Genomic DNA, 17,687 nt, shown 5'->3' with positions numbered 1-17,687 from the left:
GGTTACCCATTCTAGAGAACTCCACTGTGAACAGCAGTGCTATCAAAGCTTACTACGGATCTAATAAGAATTTCAGGTGCCACTTGGAGAGGAACTATTAGTAATGCATGAGGTTAAGCATCATGTAGGGCTGTACAGTGTTAATGTGCAGATTGTGCCAAATGAAAGGTCTGGGTACAATATTGGGCCATTGTAAGCTGCCAGAACACACAGATACATAGATAAAAGTCTGTGGCTCTCTTCTGCATGTATGACCATTCTTCCATATTTCCTCATTTGATGTTACGGTTGTGTGGAGTGCTGTCCAACTTCTGCAGATGTTGCACAGGGTTGAGAGTTGGTGGCTGTGATTAAATTGCATTGGATTACATAGACCATGTCAGTGCCTCTTTGTTACTTCTTCTTTAAATGACACCACAGCGCCACTATTCTGAAACATTTCTTCCTCTGTAGTCACGTTTACAAGAACCTTAACATTTGTCATTTCAGAATGTACACCAGTCAACTTAAACACTGTATAAAACCTACAAACAACTGTTAACCAAATGTGAGGAGTTTATTGTTTACATTGCTAAGAATACATTTACAAGAGTTTTGAGCAATGTTCATACAGCAGCGTATGCTAACCTACTGTATATAAGCCATTAAAGGGAAATGGGAACCATATCTGGAAATGCAGTCTTCTGTGACACTGACAGAGGGATGCGAAGAGGGGAGGAGCTCATATGTTTATTGACAATACTTTACTAGATAGTAAAAAATGAACAAAGTTGGGGTGTTGTTTGTGTGCTGCCGATTTTTCTCCATCTATATGACATTGGACTAACGCTGTCTTTACAGTCCCCCAACATACTGTATATTCAAAAACATTCCCACAAAAGGAAAAACAAATATGAACCAAAACAAAATAATGCACTATGTTCTTGTTTCACTGCAGGTTGTGGATCATCTCCTCCTTGGCGATGAGATGTGTGGTCTTGTTGACCAGAGACATGAGAGAGTTGAGTTTGTGCGACCAGTCGTTGAGCAGGTCGTTGGGGTCTTTAGGCCTCTGAAAGTTGATGATGCCAGCCATCCGGTCGACTTTGGCATAGATGGTCTTGTTTACAACTAGGCTAGAGAGGAACTCCTCGGATTCCTGACCAAACATTTGAGCATACAGATATGTTAGTGTCTTTCAAAGTTTTCTTCAGTAAGACCAAATCCTGATCATTCATTTATTTTCTTACCATCCAAAATAAGTCATACTGGCTCAACTAAGATATTTTTCAAAAGAAATCTGTGCTACAAGTTATCTCATTCTCACTTTTAGATGCAACTTGTTATCCTCTATGTACTTCAGCTTCTTCAAGTAAATAGTGATTTCATACATTTGTGATGCATGTGGAGCAGGGGTCAGCCACCTTAGCCACGGGGTAGCATAACAAATGGCACACTAGCATTAAGTGTGCAAGAGAGTTGTGTCTCCTCCTCTTACAGCCAGTGGCAGTTGCACTCCCGGTCTTATCAAAGCAGCTCATGGCTATATATGATTTCAACTCAGATGTGGATATTTTCATAGTGACGAGAGCCTTCTCTTGTATATAATTACAATGTCTTGATTGTTGGGGGGAAAAGTTAGGCTATGCACACTGCCTACATGGGTGAAATAGAATTACAGGTCCATTGGAGATTTAGATTTTTATGTTTAAAGATGGCACTTTCATTTCAAAAAGGTTGCCAACCCCTTACGTAGAAAATACAATAGCTAACAAGACAATTCTGAATTTATGATTTTCAGGGTCTATTTTAGTCATGCCATGGCCTACTGTAGAAAATAGAATTTGTCAATGACACATAATTACACGCTTAATCAGAACTGATTTCTTTGCATACATCTTGAACTCAAAATGCCAACATTGAACGGAACCAACGGAGGCTAACAAACTATTTAATCTAACAGCAAATAGGTTTTTTTCTGTGCTGTCAATGTGAGCTTCAGTTTGTATGAGCTAATTAGTAAAAAACTGTTGCTTACGTCAATAGAGAGGTCAAGGAGTCCAGCCATCCTCTTCATTGTGATTCTGGTGTAGTATTTGGCCATTATTCGGATGTTCTGGGGGAACAGGGAGAATTTCATTAATGTACATATCTGCAGCAGAATATTTGCATACATTATTTAAGGTTAGAACAGGAGAGCTTTCAGGTCACATCAACTCTTGTCAAAAAAAACAAAAAACAGATAACATTTCACATTAAATTCAGGAAAGTTCAAATCAGAGCGTTGTAATCAAATTGACACAGTTCTACTTTGACTGTCAGTGTGGATGTAGTGTCAAGATTTACCATCAATGCTCACCTCACACACAATTTTGCCCAACCAGATTTATAAAATCACTATTTCAAAACATGAAGTGGAACTTCCATGGCCAACATTTGTTAGCATAAGTTGTGAGTGTGCCAGCCTAGGTTAGCAAGCTAAAATGCAGTTGAAATGGTCTTGTGCAAAAATGTGCAGTCACATATCAACAAATTCTCATGAAACCCATCTGCACCGGGCTGTGGGACTTACATGTTCCACCACTCTGTTCTTTAGGTCCTTCCACCTTTTCTCCCCATCCTCTGAATAAGAGAAGACATCTGTGGCAGGGCTGTCAGGTGAGCCCTCCCTCAGCTCCTTCCCATAATCCTCCACCAGGGAGGCCCAGCGCATCAGCTCCATAGTGGTGAACTGTTTCAGAAGGTCCCTAGGAATAAAGGAGGAAGACAGTGAAAATTCCCCTGTGTTCACACCTTGCAGTACAGTGCATGAACATGATGTCAGTATACGTGAAAGTTGCTATGATCATTTCCCCTGATCGACAAACACACCACAGCGTCTGGTATCTGCTCTCCACAGATAAGTGATAATTCTCCAGTCGTGCATGATTTAATATTGTTGGAGTTATGGATGCTTGCTAGTTGTCTGTTGTTTCTTTGCATTGTATAGCTAACTGGTTATCTAACACTAGTGTGTTAAATGCCACATTGCTAACTTGACAAGCATTCATAACTCATATAAACATAAACATATTTAATAACGCAGAACCAAAGTCATAACCTTTGGAGAGCAGTTAACAGATGTTGGGGAGCTGTTTGACATACGTTCTCTCCACATGTTCTAATTCGTAACTTCAGAGACCTATATGTATATGTAGCGCAGATGTAAAGCTATGTATGTTGGTATGTTGTACAGTTGATTGTTGATTCGGATGGACTTTACATTTTTAAAGATATAGTTTTGTTTTTCTCCCAGTATCACATTCATAGTAGCAAAATGCTTAAGCATAGTGCTGTAATTACATATGCTCAAAAAATTGGACCTACCAATGTCTGAGGACTGTTAGTTGTATTTACGGTGGCAGAGACAGACAAAGTATGCCTTACTTGTATTTAGGGATTTCTTCCAGTTTCTTGTCCGCACTGATTCTGTGCACAAGGTCTGACTGCTCATTGTCGTAAGGGGAAAGAATCACATAGAGCACCACACTCTTCAGGGCCTGAAATACAAATTCAAACAAACAATTCCCATCAAAATCATTGTTTGTGCAAACTTCTAGATTCCAGTACCAACACTGAAGGCTACCAAAGAACAGTGTTTATGCTAAATAGATGGTTGGTACAATAATACAGTGAGCTACTGTATGTCCAAATATGTCACAAATCCAGTGTGAATGATGCATTTGTTGTGTCCAAAATTTGGATGCTAAATAAATATACATGTACAGCAGTAGATTTAAGACAAAACATTTGGCTTTCAAAGCTGTCTATGTGTTTAACTGTATTCATGACGTTAAAAATGTAGTGTGGCCTTGTACCTGTTGCCACTTGCTGCTGTCCTCCAAGATGCACGGGGTGTCGTAGATGGCCCGATAGTGTTTGCAGATAGACAGGTAGGAGCCCTCGTGCAGGTCCACCTGGATCATTAGGTTGTAGTACTTCAGCTTCGATTCCTGAGTTGTTCATTACACAAAAGGGATGAGTTAGTGTCCAGTTACATCAAGAATTATGCAACAGCATCCAAAACTATGCTGCAAAAGCAAACACACAGGCCAATCATCAAATGCATCATCATCATCAGTGGTTGTCAAGCCAATTCAAACACTGCAGTATGTAATTAACGCTCAGCTCCTGGCTCCTTCTTACCTCAGTGCCAGCCTCTTGGAAGAATTTGGTGTTTATCTTCTTGCTGATGATCTGGGTGCGAATGTAATCCTTGACAGCAATGCAAAGCCTCATCTGTTCCAAGATAAACTCCACCTTCTCCTTTTTCTCCATGGAGCCATACGTCTCCACCTGAGCAGGAAAAAAATATTCAAAGCACTGAAACTTTTCTACACACTTCCTTATTTTCCCCCCAACATAAATATGGTGACAATTTTTTTTCAAACATGGATGTATCCCCATTTGTTCCCACAACAACTGTACAGATTTTTCTTTAACCTACAAAATGAAGAAATTAAGTCTCTTACCTGCAGTTCCTGAAGGATGGAAGCTGCCTCTTTGACCTCTCCGCTCTGCTCCTTGATATTGGCCAAGGTCTTTGTCAGCCTGGCACGCTCAATCTCTACATAGATCTGTGAGGAGGACATTTTTAGTTTATCAGCATGGAGGAGGGGGCTTATGTCTTGAGTGGAAAGGTCAGCTATTCATCATCACAACCTATTCTTCATATACATGGCCACCCTTTAAATGAGACCCTTACAAATTCTGTAAACACTTTAGTAAATGCCATTGTTTGATTTAGTGCATACGTGTCTGATAATACACACATCTATGGGAGCCTCTTCCAAGCTCCCCCCTCATCAGGCACAGAGTGGTGTACAGTATATCATTTGACAGCTGTTCAAAAAATATACACAACCCTCCTTTTGTCTCTCGTATAGAAGTCATGTTAACACACATAAACACATTCCAGACCTTGCCAGCAGTCACAGTGCGAAGTGTGTCGATGAGTCTCAGCTTGATGGTCAGATCAGTCACAGCATCCACATACTTGTAACATTCCTGCACCATCTTTGCAACAGCCTGATAAAGAGAGAGAGCAAAACAAAATGAAGTCTTAATAAGAGCTTGACGAAGAATGGCTGCAGGGTGTATTTGCAAACTGTGGGACTTGTATATGTTTGGACACAACTGGGAGAAAAAAGCCATAAAAAAAAATAGTATCTGACCTGTTTCAGCTGACTCCTCCTTTTGGTGAGCAACATGATGTTTTCATTCAGGGCATCCCAGTCTTTGGCTTCATAACACATCTGGACCACAGCCACAAGGATTCTGGAGGTAGACACCATGTCTGATGCCTGAGCAAGGGTTAAAAGAAAATAATTAAAACAACGACCAACGTATACACATATCTCAGTAAATCGATCACCTTTTAATGTCACTAATGTTGATGTTAAAAAGGTAACTACTTCTAAATCTTCGAGCTTAATTTATTCAGGGAAATTCTACAATAGGTTGATACTGCTTGTCATTTTTGATAAAAGTATACCAATAAGGCATTGTATTGTGTTTTGGAGTGAGCAATGTCAAATCATATAATGAATCGTCAATGTAATTTTGACATTGACAGTTAAGAGCTCAACTTCCCAGATGTAGGACCTTCCACGGCCAAATGAAAGGAAAGTAAACAGGTAGTTCACTGCACAGAGACACTTACCGTTCGGGTCTGTTTCTCCAATGACAACAAGCTCTCAATGGCCTCCTGCAGCTTGCCCTCCTGTGGGAGAAAAATACATATGTTTAGCGTTAGTTACACTAACTAACGTCATTTAGATAAACAGTGATAACTTCTGTATTTCACACAACATTAAAGGAACTTTACCTAGCTAACGTTACCAGGTTAGCGTTAGCTACAGATGCTGCCACTGACTGTAGCGATAAGACTGCTAGCGAGCTTTAAAAAAAACAAACACAAACGTGTATGGGAGAACAACAGGGTAACGTGTGTGTGTGTGTGTGAAACTTTAAAATACATCAACATTTAGAAGTAATTTGCGGTCCGTGCATTTTTTTTAATATAAAGTTTCCGGTTAGTGCTAAAGCAAGACGATGTTAGCTTGGATGCTAACACAGGGATACTGATGCACCATGACTCAGCCGGCGCTGGCCTCTTTCACACTCTGCTTACTTTAGCCATTTTCTCGCATTCCGGAAGACGCTGGTCCACAGTTGAAGTGTAGTCGACCTCCATCTTCACAATCTTCCCATCGGATCGTTCAGCTCGCTCATCAGACATCTCTGCGGTGTTACAGGTCAAGATAATGTACGGTACTTGATTTTTCTGGCGACCAGACTCACCCTGCTACTATTTTGCTTGTCAAATGAACGAAACGGGGAGGTAACCAATCAGAGGAGTGAGTCAAACCCCTGTCCGAGGCGCCTGAAGGACCCAGCGAGGACCCCGCAGAATATTTCAGGCAGGTTTTATAAGATCCTACTTTTTGTTGTGATATTGAAAATGATTATGAATTTTCTGATGATTCATGATTTTGTTATATAGACTGTATTACATGTATATAGCTGATAAATGTCCTAATGTTTTCAAGTATTTCAATAATGACTGGTTGAAGAAGAGTTCAGTTTGATTTTGTACATTTTACACATTAAATTTCATGTTATCTTTATAAGTCACAATAATAGGACTTTAATTGCACTCCTCTCTAAGGACTTTAATCCTTCTGTTCAGGCAGTCATTTTATTTCGGGGGGTTTATCTTAAAATCAGGTTGTTTTTTTTAACAATTCAGTGCCGAAATAGCTGCAAATTATTAGAGGTACCTTTTTGAAAGAGGGACACAAAATTCAGTTTGATACAACTGTTGCAAGCATCTGAGAAGGCAAAAGCTGTGAACTGTTTGGATGTAGAAATGAGAAAAATACAAAAGAAGGCAAAACAAATAAAGAATCCTGACATTTAAGAAGAGTCAGCATAATAACACTGACATAGTGGGCTGTTGTAAAGAACAGGAATTCACTGTCTTGAGTGACCTTTCCAGAGTCTATACTTACATCAAAGAAAAACACAAACTTCATACAAATACAAATGCTGCCACTTTTAAAAGTTTTACTTTCTGTTTTAATTTAATCTTAGTGATGATGAGGACAGTTGGGATGATGAGGCGGAGGATAATGCTCATATGTCATGTGGTGGGTGCTTTTCCTCAAATTGAGTGGAGAGCTTCGACTTATTTGTTAGTTATGTTGACAATGATAATAGTGATGATGAAGGAAGAGGAGGATGACAATAAAAAAGGATGACGACAATAATTACACAAAAACATTTTAAAAGTGTGACACCTCTCCTCCACTTATCAATAAAATGGTCAGGGTGAATGAAGAACTTGTGAATGGATGTGATCGTGTGAATGAACACTGTATGCAATGACCATAGTCCACCAGTAGGTGTCCCTTTAAGGTCTGCATTGTGCATTCCTGTCTTCACACAGTCCACTGCTTTGAAAGGCTCCAGTGCCCCCATAAATAAAGCTAATGTGGGTCAGTGATTTTCATGCTCATGGCAGAGAAAGCCCCTAAGCCCTGAGCTAAAATCAGTTTGATCCCAGTGCATGCTCAGCATTGACCTTGGAGGCCTGATAAACTGAAAATGACTCAGATCCACTGAGAGGAAGATCCAATATGGAACAAGAACTCAGATTGTAGAGTGATAAAAATATTCTCAGTGCTTTAAACACACTTTTCAGACTTCAAAAATACCAGGAAAAACTACGCTTAAGAGGTCTAATTGAACTAATTGAAGCCTCAAGCTGGCCATCATCAATATTATCTTCCTCAAAACCATTGATGACGCTGATGTGCAGTGTCAGGTCCAAGATCAAACATGGATTTGAGACTGATTAAGCCTTAATTTACAAGCTCCGTTAACAAACCATTATTTCCAACACAGCTCACTCTGAAGAAAAATAACCATTGAATGTTTACCCTGCTGATGTTAAAAGTGGGACAGAGACAGGCCAAATAACCAAACAGGGCTATTTTCAAGCTTACAGATTTGTTATGTATTATTGATCAGGCTCTAATCTCTCAACATAGACCTTATTGAAATAGTTAGGTCATCATTAGGTCATGGCCCGTTGGTTCTGAGATACTACTCACATGAAAGCTCCTTCACTGTCCCGTGGCATTTAAGCTTCAGGGTTTCTTCGGATAAGATAAACACAGACTGTCAGAAATGAAATACATGCCTGGTATTTTTAAAAGCTGTCTCTTGTGTTATGCGTCAGAGAAAATGAATGAAAACCTTGTTTAACTGCACATCATGTCTTGAGATATCTTTGGACATGTCTTAAGACATCTCTTATCAAGATGTCTTGAGGCTTATTGAGGAGCATCTTATTTGTCTAAGACATGTCTATAAAACTTATAGACAGTTGTAAGATATACATAGGGCATAGGATGTGTTTGTAGTACTGATGAGGGACTGCTGCTTAGGCTTTTCCCTTCCTGTCCCTTTGTAGATATTGTTTACTTGCTATTTAACACATCTGCAGTGTGGTTTAGCCTTTTATAATGAACACTGTGCAGGCATCCAATTAAAAAGAAAAATGCATACATGCCACACAAACATCACTGAAATGTGTGCACAGAACTCACCCTTTACTGTACAAGAACAGCAGTCATTTGATGTGGTCTAGTACAACACGTGTTAGCATATTATCTATGTACTGTATCTAATCTGACAAGATAACAAATAATAAATGTAAAGATAGACCCATTAATCAGTTGGCCGATTAATCAGGCCTATTATCTGGCATTTTGAGATCATCTGCATTGGCCAATGCCTGTGCTCACAAGGCCGATAAACAAAAAGGTCTTAGATCTGAAGTCAGGCTTGTCAGTGTGGCTGCTGTGAAACAATGTTAGCACTCAACCTTGTGAGTTTTGTGAAGGTGGTGAAAAAGTCTCATGCATTCCTGCTGTCAACCTTTGCCTCAGTCACCGTTGTCTTTTATAAATGTTAACATGTTTCTCCTATCTGAAATGACAGCTATACTGATCTAAAACCGTCACTGGCCAGAGTTATTAAATATAGAGTAAGTTATAATGTGTAGAATAATGCAGTTGAATGACTCCTGATGCACTGTACCACACTCTCTCTCAAATACCAACAATGTTCTGAAATCTACAGCAGAACCCAATGTATGTTTCTGTTTCATTAATTCCTAAAAAATCCCTGTAAAACAACATGTTACTGGAAGATTACCTAGATTGTAAAGTGGATGAAATTGTGTAAATATACTTTACTTTCCTTTTGTTGTGATATCAGCATTATATATCACCATGCTCTCTAAATATTGACATCGGCATCGGTCACCGGAAACCCACATCGGTTGACCACTAACTAGATCTATATTGAGCCTGCTCGCCCATATACTGACAAACACTTGTAACTTAAGTGTTTTCTGATGAACTGAATATATTTAGATATAATATGTTGCTATATTACTATGGCAGTTTTCTGGAATACGATTATGTAAATGATTTCATTGTGAATATGACTAATTTAATTCATAATGCCCATCTGATGTGCTGCTATACAATGCTAGACCATTAATAAGAACACAAAGGGGAGGGCCTTTATATAAAAGACTGATATGCTGTTAATGGGACTAATCAGCCAAGGTTTTAAAATAGTTTGCCTGAGGAAATATATAATGTTTCTTTGCTTAAGACAAACCCAGAACAACTGCCTTTCATCTCAAATTTCACAGATAACTTCATTCCCTCTTCCTTTATAAGCTAAATACACTAAGATATTTTATTTTTGTTGTTAACTGTATTCATTTAATTACTCTATTATTATTTATATGGGTAAAGGCAGTAATATATGCCAGAGTCTCAGTAAATAATGCGACCATGCTTTGAGGAGCTGCTCACACGTTAGTTTGGGGATTAAGTGCAGAGTTTAAATCCAAATGCTGTTTCAGAAGGTTTGTCAGCCTGCATGAATATATTTTCTGGGGGAAAGGCTGAATGCCTGCTGACAGCGGCAAAATACTGTTTGTCAGCATCTTCAAAACAGAATTATGAGCGTGACTTTTGCTGAGTGGACCCAAATCAATCACGTGTCAAAGAAGCCAACGACACAACTCCTACCTTAATTAAAAGTGACCGTTTATTAATGCGTAATGTTATCTCCATTTTTGTCAATAAAAGCAGGACTCAAAAGGAGTAAGAGTTGCTCATTTCAGTGCTGTCATCACACATACAGGGTTATCTCACATGTCACCCGGCTGTACTTTTAATTAGCCTATTTATTTGTTTGCTCGGACAGTAGAAACATTTAAGTCTTAGTTTAACCAGGAGAAATCCCAAATTGTTACTTCAGACCACCTGAGACCAGCAGGTAGGGGAAAGTTCGACAGACGTCAGTTTCATTTGTCTATTGCTGCATTATGTCAGCATTCACCTTGAAGTGAATAACTTACAGTAATAGCCTAAATACGTACAGTATAGTTTACTATATATAGGTACAGTAGTTATATAGTTAGTTCTGTTGCAGTGCATTTGTAGCCTATACTCCAGATTAAAACATATGACATTAAAGTGCATCTTAAACCTAATCTGATGGCTGATACATCCACATCAAATAAACCCTACACTTTCACCCTGCTTACTTTACATCATGTGACCATTCATCATCTAAAAGTCATTGCCTGCAGATCCTTTGAGTTTAGTCTTGATGCATACTACACATCTGCAGAGACAATACTATCTCCCTTAGTGGGGCTCTGCCAGGCTCGCACCGGATCCATATCATCAGGGCCCTTTTTGCCTTCTGTCTGAGCTTCAGCATGTGAAATGCTTGGTCGGATTGAGGTCAGGTGACTGAATTGGCAAATCAGAAACATTTCACAGTTTGGCCATAAAACAACCCCAAATTTGATGCCAGGTCTGTGTGTATTTGGGATGTTGCATTGTCCTAAAACAGGGGTTGGACTACTGTATGCATCAAAAGCACACTGTGAACACATTTAAAGCTGAAAGTGAGCATTTTAACCTCACCAGTGTTTCATTTCAAATTCAATGCGCTGGAGGAGAGCCAAAAGAACAAAAAGTGTGTCACTGTATAAATGCTGCTCTGCTGCCCGCACTGTGGACCGCTAACCAGCCTTTCTCTTTACTTTTACAACATGCGCCCTGACATGAACTGTGTGCGCCAGAGACCGAAAGACAGAAAGAGGGGTGAGGCAGATGTAGGGAGGGAGGGGGGAGAGTGTGAAGCAGAGAGCTGATGTTTCCTGAACTGTGGTTGTGTGTCAGTCGATGTTTCCACCGAGCACCGCGTCGTATTTCAGCGGGCCGAGCGGAGGGAGGAGAGGGGGGCTGGGGCTGCTGTTAACCGCTTACATTTTCCGATGCCTCTGCAAGCTGCTTTAGAAGTGGAAGAAGGTAGAACCGCAGAAAGCCGAGAGACTCCTTTCTCTCGGACTTGTTTCGTCCTTTTTATTTTTCTTTACTTTGCAGACAATACCCGTAAAAGTTAGGAGAACAGCGCGTTTAAAAGCACATATTGTCTTTATCAGCAATTTGGACATTTACTTCTAACGGTATCTGTCCAGAAGACACCAGTGTGTAGCCAGCCGGAATAAGGCAATGGCACATCCGGTCGAACCTTTTTCAAACTATTGGTCTTATTGAAGAATGGCTGAAAATGCCATAGCTAATATAGACCTACTGGAGCTGTACTTAACTAAGTGCAGTTGTTAACCTGCATATTATCTGACATGCTATCAGCAGGCCTCTCATTATTATGGTCCAGATGGCCCATAGCGAACTCCTTTCTGTACAGTTTTCTTTTCTTGTCTTTATTTAGTTATATTTTAAAAGTACACTACTGTTTTTTGTTTGTGATTGTTGTGTGATTTGTATATTTTTTGTGTGATTTGTATATTTTTTGTGTGATTGTATATTTTGTGCACCACTGCACCAAGACGAATTCCTCGTATGTGTAAAAACCTACCTGGCTATAAATCTGATTCTGATTCTGATAATGTTTTATGTATCCAGCCACTATGGATAACTAAGCTATTCGATACATGGACTCATATGATATATTGGATACCATTTTGACTAATGTTGCATAATCTAATTTATTAGGATATGCCTGCTTGCTCATGGTGGTACTGTGGGGTCTCTGTAAATAATGTTATAAAGAGTTTGGTCTAGACCTGCTCTATTTGAAAAGTGTCCTGCGATAACTTCTGTTATGAATTGGTGCTATACAAATAAAATTTAATTGAAATTGAATAGATATCATAATGATTTAGGCTATGTAGTTATATGATTAAAACACACTGTATGGACTGGTTAGTTTATCATGCCTGAGTAAATGAAAGGATATAAATGAACTGAGCTAATTACAGCAAATGCATTAAATAGAATTCACCATCTGCTCTACAAATGCATAAAGTGAGTTATTTTATACAGTCCTAAAAAACCTAGTTCAACAAAGGGGAAAGACTGGGCTGAGATTATTTGTTTCCATTAGAAATAATGTAGTTTATAGTATCTGTATCTTGAAACAAGACTAAATAAAGGCAGTATCATTCAAAGAAATTACACTTGATTAAAAAAATAATGCTAAGGAGCCCTCTTGCTGTTGAGTCCCTACTAACCTCACACATGCTACCCTGTTGTCTCCAAATTCCAAGAAAGTCCAGTGCTTAATTAATGTTCCAAACTAATTTGTTTAGTTTGTTGTAATTTGATTAAACACAACTTTATTCTGGAAAATACACCATGTGTGAGCAAAATATACACCAAAATAATAAATCCCCTTACACTAGATTTTGACACAGGGCTGCTTTTACAAGACATTAACTAATAATGATGCAGGACCTGCCTTAGGTAATTGTTTTCACTTGGTATTCCCTCAGAAATGTGGAATTAAAAATAAAAGCCTTTTTAGCCCCCTCTTGATGTGGTTTCAGACTAGCTTAAGGTGAAACAATCTATCCCACTGACTTTTTCCTATGTGTTTTTTTTAATTAAAAATAGATAATTAAGACTGTAATACATGAAAACAGATCTCTCTCGAACGTGTCATATTGAACACTCTTATTTTGAAGGCCGAAATCTTACGTCTTCCGGTCGTGTTCGGCGCTGTTTGCCACTAGCTTAATTTCTCTGTGATAGGAGGGGACAATCCTGAACTGAGCTCATTTCTGTCCTCACGTTCACCGCCGGATAGAGAGTCCGCTGGTTCCGATGAAAGAAACTCGTAACACGGGGTATATTTCATAACCCGGGCTAACCATCCTCCCACATGCGCTGACACGTCTCCAGATATTACACACATCCCGTCGGTCGGTCGGCGGAGGGGAACCTTTTACTTGGCTGGTTTTTGACACATAGTGAATACACAAGAGACGCGCTGAGGTGGAAGATGTTGCTGAAGGAGTACAGGATATGCATGCCCCTCACAGTGGAGGAGGTGAGTTTCCTACTATGTCTGTTTTTGTGTTTTTTTACACTTTGTGTCATTTCTAAACACGACTGAGGTTCGGCATTGTTCATGCGACTCTTGAACAGCTACACCGTTGAGGGGTTTTTGAGGCCCCGGACGTGGCAGGAGGTCACATTAAGGGTGAGAATAACAAATGAGTACAATACAGATGAACTTCATTGAAGACTAAACCAGTCCCTCATTTGTGTCTTGCTCTTCCTCTGCCTCCCAAAGTCTTCACTGAGGCGCCAAGCATGGAGTGAAATGTTACCACTACTTAAGGAAAAAAGAACTTCAGTAATCCTGAATGTATTTTTTGGAAAGATACTGAACAGAGGGTAAAATGTCACCTCATAGAACAAAAACACCAATATCTGTTATAGGTATTTAAGAGTTTGTATGATTAATTGGATTGATAATATATATATATATTGTATCATTATCTCACTGATCAGCACCCTCTCTCTCTCTGTCTCTCTCACACACACACAATTACATGTAAATTGCATTACATCCATGCTGCCCTTATTGGTTGCACATGGTGGCACTAGCACAATGCAGAGCATGGGTCTCCATAGCACTAATAGTTCCACTTGCATTGATTAATGTAAGAATGAAAGAGCTATTGTCTGTATTCAAACCTGTTTCGTCTCAGGACTCAGTCTAAAATTAGAAGGTGGAGATGAATGCTCTCTTGTCCTGGCATGCATGCTGTAGAGCGGAGCAGCACCTTTTTCAATTATCACCCAAGTCATTTGTTTTCTTACCCGTCTCAGTTGCTTGTGTTGTTGTTGTTGTTGTTGTTGTTAGGAGTGGGTGTTGTTGGTTTTTGTGTCAGGTGGAATAATGGTCTGGCTGCAGCCCAGCATCTCCTCTGACATCCTGTCAGTTCAGATGTTGAGATGAAAAGCCAGATGAGATTTTGTCTCCTGTGAAGAAACATCATAAAGCTTAAACGGTGTTCACAGCAGCGCCTTGGCCAAATAATTAGCATTTTTCACTTAGGCAAAGTTATTTTTAGAAAGGAAATGAAGCTTAAAGAATCTCTTACACATCTTTTCACATTTCCTTCCCTTTTATCTCAGACCGTTGGTCTCCGCTAACACGTGTAACCTGCAGCCAACTGCATCAAGTTTATGCCCATTTTAAGGACTGTTAACACGCATTCTAGGAATTGAGGAGATCTCTATTGATTTATGTGGAATCACATGCATCCCTGCTTTGTGTTAAAGGCTGACTGAATGGCTGCACATTTAAATGAAACTGTTGCCAAGTGTAGGTTTAAAAAGGAACAATAAGTTTGCTTTTCCCCCTGGCCACCACCAGGCTGCCAGTGCTGTATTCTCTCACCACTAGCAGTGAAAAAGGCGTTACACCACTGACTCATGCATAAAACCTGCTGTCAAAAGGGAGACGGGAAGAATGAGTACGCCGATCGTCCCGCACATGTTCCTAAATACCTTTGCAGTGTGTGTGTGTGACATTGCGTGTGCGTGTTATGTGGCAGTGTGCATTCAAACGTGCGTTTTCCGCTCAGTAAATCAACCTTGAGGCTTCACCATGTGTGTATTTGGTGCCCAGAGGAGTAGTGAGAGCTCTCTCGTCACGTCCATTGAACTTGTGAACAGATGGTTGTTATGGGGAGCAAGAAGAGTGTAATTAAAGGCTCAATCTGTGATTAAATACACAGCACCGACATTCAAAATACAGGATTGAATTTCACTGTTACTCCAAAAATGACGGCTGTGTTAATACACAGAGTAACAGTAAAGTAAATCTAAGTTGTTTTATTTTATTATGTTTGTTTATATACGTGAATAAATCATTTACCAGTCAATCTCTTCAATTGTACTACTGAATACACTGGCTTTATTTACACAGCTTCTTGACAATATAAAATGCTACAGAGGAAAACACTTCGTTCACAATGCAGGCCAGATGTAAACAGTGATATGCCCATCCAATTTACGATTAAACTAAACAACCAGTTCAAGCTGCCAATAAGTTTTTTTTTTACTGGTTATTGTCAAGCAGGTGACGATGAGGGTTCATGTGGATGTGTATAACGAAGCAAAACAGGACACCCCTTTGAACTCTTGAGATCCAATATCATTGGAAGTGAGGAGCATACACTACATCTGTGGGATTACTCTTTGAGATACTTCCCTCTGGTAGGAGGCTGCGGTCCATCAGGACCAAAACCTCTCGCCACAAAAACAGTTTCTTCCCATCTGCAGCTGGTCTCATTAACCAGGCCTGGTACCCCCTTTGTCACTGACTTTTATACCCACCCTGTATATACAGTATGCATCACATTAATGCAACCCTGTCTTCTGCACAGTTTTCTCTTCTTGTCTTTCTTATCTTTATCTATTTATATTTTGAAAGTACTTTATTTTTTTGTGATTTGTATATTTGTATTTGTATATTTTATGCACCAATTGCACCAGGTCACATTCCTCGTAGGCATAAAAACCTACTTGGCAATAAACAAATTCTGATTCTGATTCTGATTCTGGTTAGAAAACAATTGGGTGCAGCAGATCTGAGATTTGAAACTGCCACAAGCTTTTACACTGTACTCAGATTGTAACATTTGAAAAAAAAAAAAGGGGATGGTTGCATTAGTCTTACACATTTTAGCAAACAAGAAGAGTGGCCATCCATTACTGCTCAAATAGCACCTGCACTTTGCTTCCATTTGTACTTTTTTGCGAAGATAAAGCCTTGTTTGGGCCAGCAGGGAAGCGGGGCATTGTTTGTTGACAGTCCTAACTGAGAAAGAAGTCTCCCCTAATGTTCCAGCGGGGGAAACGTAGAGGAGGTGGTGGTTTGTTCAGTTTGTTCTTATCATGTCTGCACACATTGAGCTGAGTGTTTTCCCTTGTCTCCTAAAAGTTGAGTCAAAGTTTCCTGTCTGTCCAAAGGGAGAGGAAGGGTGGAATGATAGAAGGAAGGGTGGATGGGATGGTGCAGTGAAGGATAAACTACTTGTGTGCGGACTGCTGAGGGGTTCTAGAGGACAGAAGGTGGTAGAGAGGACGGAAAGTTTCTGGGAGATTTTTTTTCTTCTTTTAAATTCCCCAGGGTCATGCACTAATACACTGTGTGTGTGTGTGCACGCTTAGATTTGGAGTCATGGGGACATGCAAGGTCACGTCTGTCTGTGTATTGTCTCCGGGAAGAGATTACTGTCTGCTGCTTGGCTGTGTTGCGTCATCACAGCCTTACTACTGCAGATGTTGGACTGACTATCCGCTCAGTGTTTATACAAGTTTAACAAGCGCCATACACACTTATGAAACCATTTAGCAATACCAGAGTGTATGAGTTGTTCTGTGAGCCTTTTATTCTTTGTCCTCTTAATCATCAACTGCCTGTCTGGATGTGTGTCTGGCATATTTGTGCTTTCCCTTTTCCCTCCATTTTCTCAAGAACTAATGACTTTTCTTCTTTCTGTGGAACCTTCTGGTTTCTTTGTGTTAACGGAATAGTTTGATGTTAAGCTTAGCCCAGCATAAAGACTGGATACATGAGAAAACCGGGTAAAAGAATCCTCTAGAACTCACACATTTACATGTTTTATCGAAAAGCAATTGTGAAAACAAAAGCTTGTGGTTCTACCGGGGGGGGTTGTTATCATCTGGAGTCTTGTTGCTACCATGAGGTTGCCAGGCCAGCAGCGGGGGCACCGGGAAGTCACTGCTCCTGGCCAGGAAATAGTCCTGGATATTACTAGACTAGCTGTTTCCCCCTGTTTTTCTTTATGCTAAGAAAAGCTAACTGGCTGCTGGCTTTAACTTCATATTTAATGGACACACATGAGAGCAGTATTGATCTTGTCATATAATTCTTGGCCAGAAAACAAATAGGTGTAGGGTATTTTCCAGACTGTTGCACTGTTAAACACTTTTAAAGGAAATTCTGGGCCCCCTTTTTAATTGGGTATCACTGTGAAAACCAAGACAATAGGAAAGGCCCTATCTACAGCCAGTGTTTGGTCTTGTCTTGTCTGTGCTACTGTTGCCGGTTCAACATGGTGGACTCCATGGAAGGCGACCCGCTGTGTCCGTAGATAAGGTAGGTAACAAAAACAATTAATCAATTAATTGTTTCAGATGAGGACCAAAGAAATGGTCCCAATGGAAACCGCTCACAGTAAAGTCGTGGATAGATGTCACTGTAGCGTTAAATGGATG

The 17,687-nt window shown here is 39.9% G+C and overlaps 2 protein-coding genes across 2 annotated transcripts in view; one reads left to right on the top strand and one right to left on the bottom strand.

The window, feature by feature from the left end:
- Window positions 1–537: 537 nt before the first annotated feature.
- On the bottom strand, window positions 538–6,357 carry psmd12 (proteasome 26S subunit, non-ATPase 12). Its single transcript, XM_051385161.1, has 11 exons — window positions 6,152–6,357; window positions 5,681–5,740; window positions 5,193–5,321; window positions 4,939–5,046; window positions 4,491–4,595; window positions 4,165–4,314; window positions 3,837–3,971; window positions 3,406–3,518; window positions 2,552–2,726; window positions 2,018–2,095; window positions 538–1,138 (listed from the first exon to the last, which is right to left on the bottom strand). Exons 1-11 carry the CDS (start codon window positions 6,257–6,259, stop codon window positions 929–931), a joined length of 1,371 nt encoding a protein of 456 aa, XP_051241121.1. The 5' UTR covers window positions 6,260–6,357; the 3' UTR covers window positions 538–928.
- A 6,726-nt stretch (window positions 6,358–13,083) lies between these two features.
- LOC127355128 (cytoplasmic phosphatidylinositol transfer protein 1) overlaps window positions 13,084–17,687 on the top strand; it is a 72,077-nt gene continuing 67,473 nt past the window's right edge. Inside the window, exon 1 of the mRNA XM_051385631.1 lies at window positions 13,084–13,476. Within this exon, the coding sequence (XP_051241591.1) occupies window positions 13,429–13,476 (48 nt within the window). The 5' untranslated portion in view covers window positions 13,084–13,428. The remainder of the gene's footprint in view (window positions 13,477–17,687) is intronic.

The sequence above is a fragment of the Dicentrarchus labrax genome, unplaced genomic scaffold (assembly GCF_905237075.1).
Source record: "Dicentrarchus labrax unplaced genomic scaffold, dlabrax2021, whole genome shotgun sequence".
NCBI classification, from domain to species: domain Eukaryota; kingdom Metazoa; phylum Chordata; class Actinopteri; family Moronidae; genus Dicentrarchus; species Dicentrarchus labrax.
This window is presented reverse-complemented; position numbering and strand designations above follow the sequence as displayed.

Excerpts from the sequence above, each read along its gene's own strand:
- psmd12 (XM_051385161.1), bottom strand. The coding sequence starts at position 6,259 with ATGTCTGATGAGCGAGCTGAACGATCCGATGGGAAGATTGTGAAGATG. Across the intron at positions 2,727-3,405 it reads GAAGAAATCCCTAAATACAA|GGACCTTCTGAAACAGTTCA; the intron begins GTAAGGCATACT and ends CTTTATTCCTAG. Across the intron at positions 2,096-2,551 it reads AGAACAGAGTGGTGGAACAT|AACATCCGAATAATGGCCAA; the intron begins GTAAGTCCCACA and ends CTGTTCCCCCAG.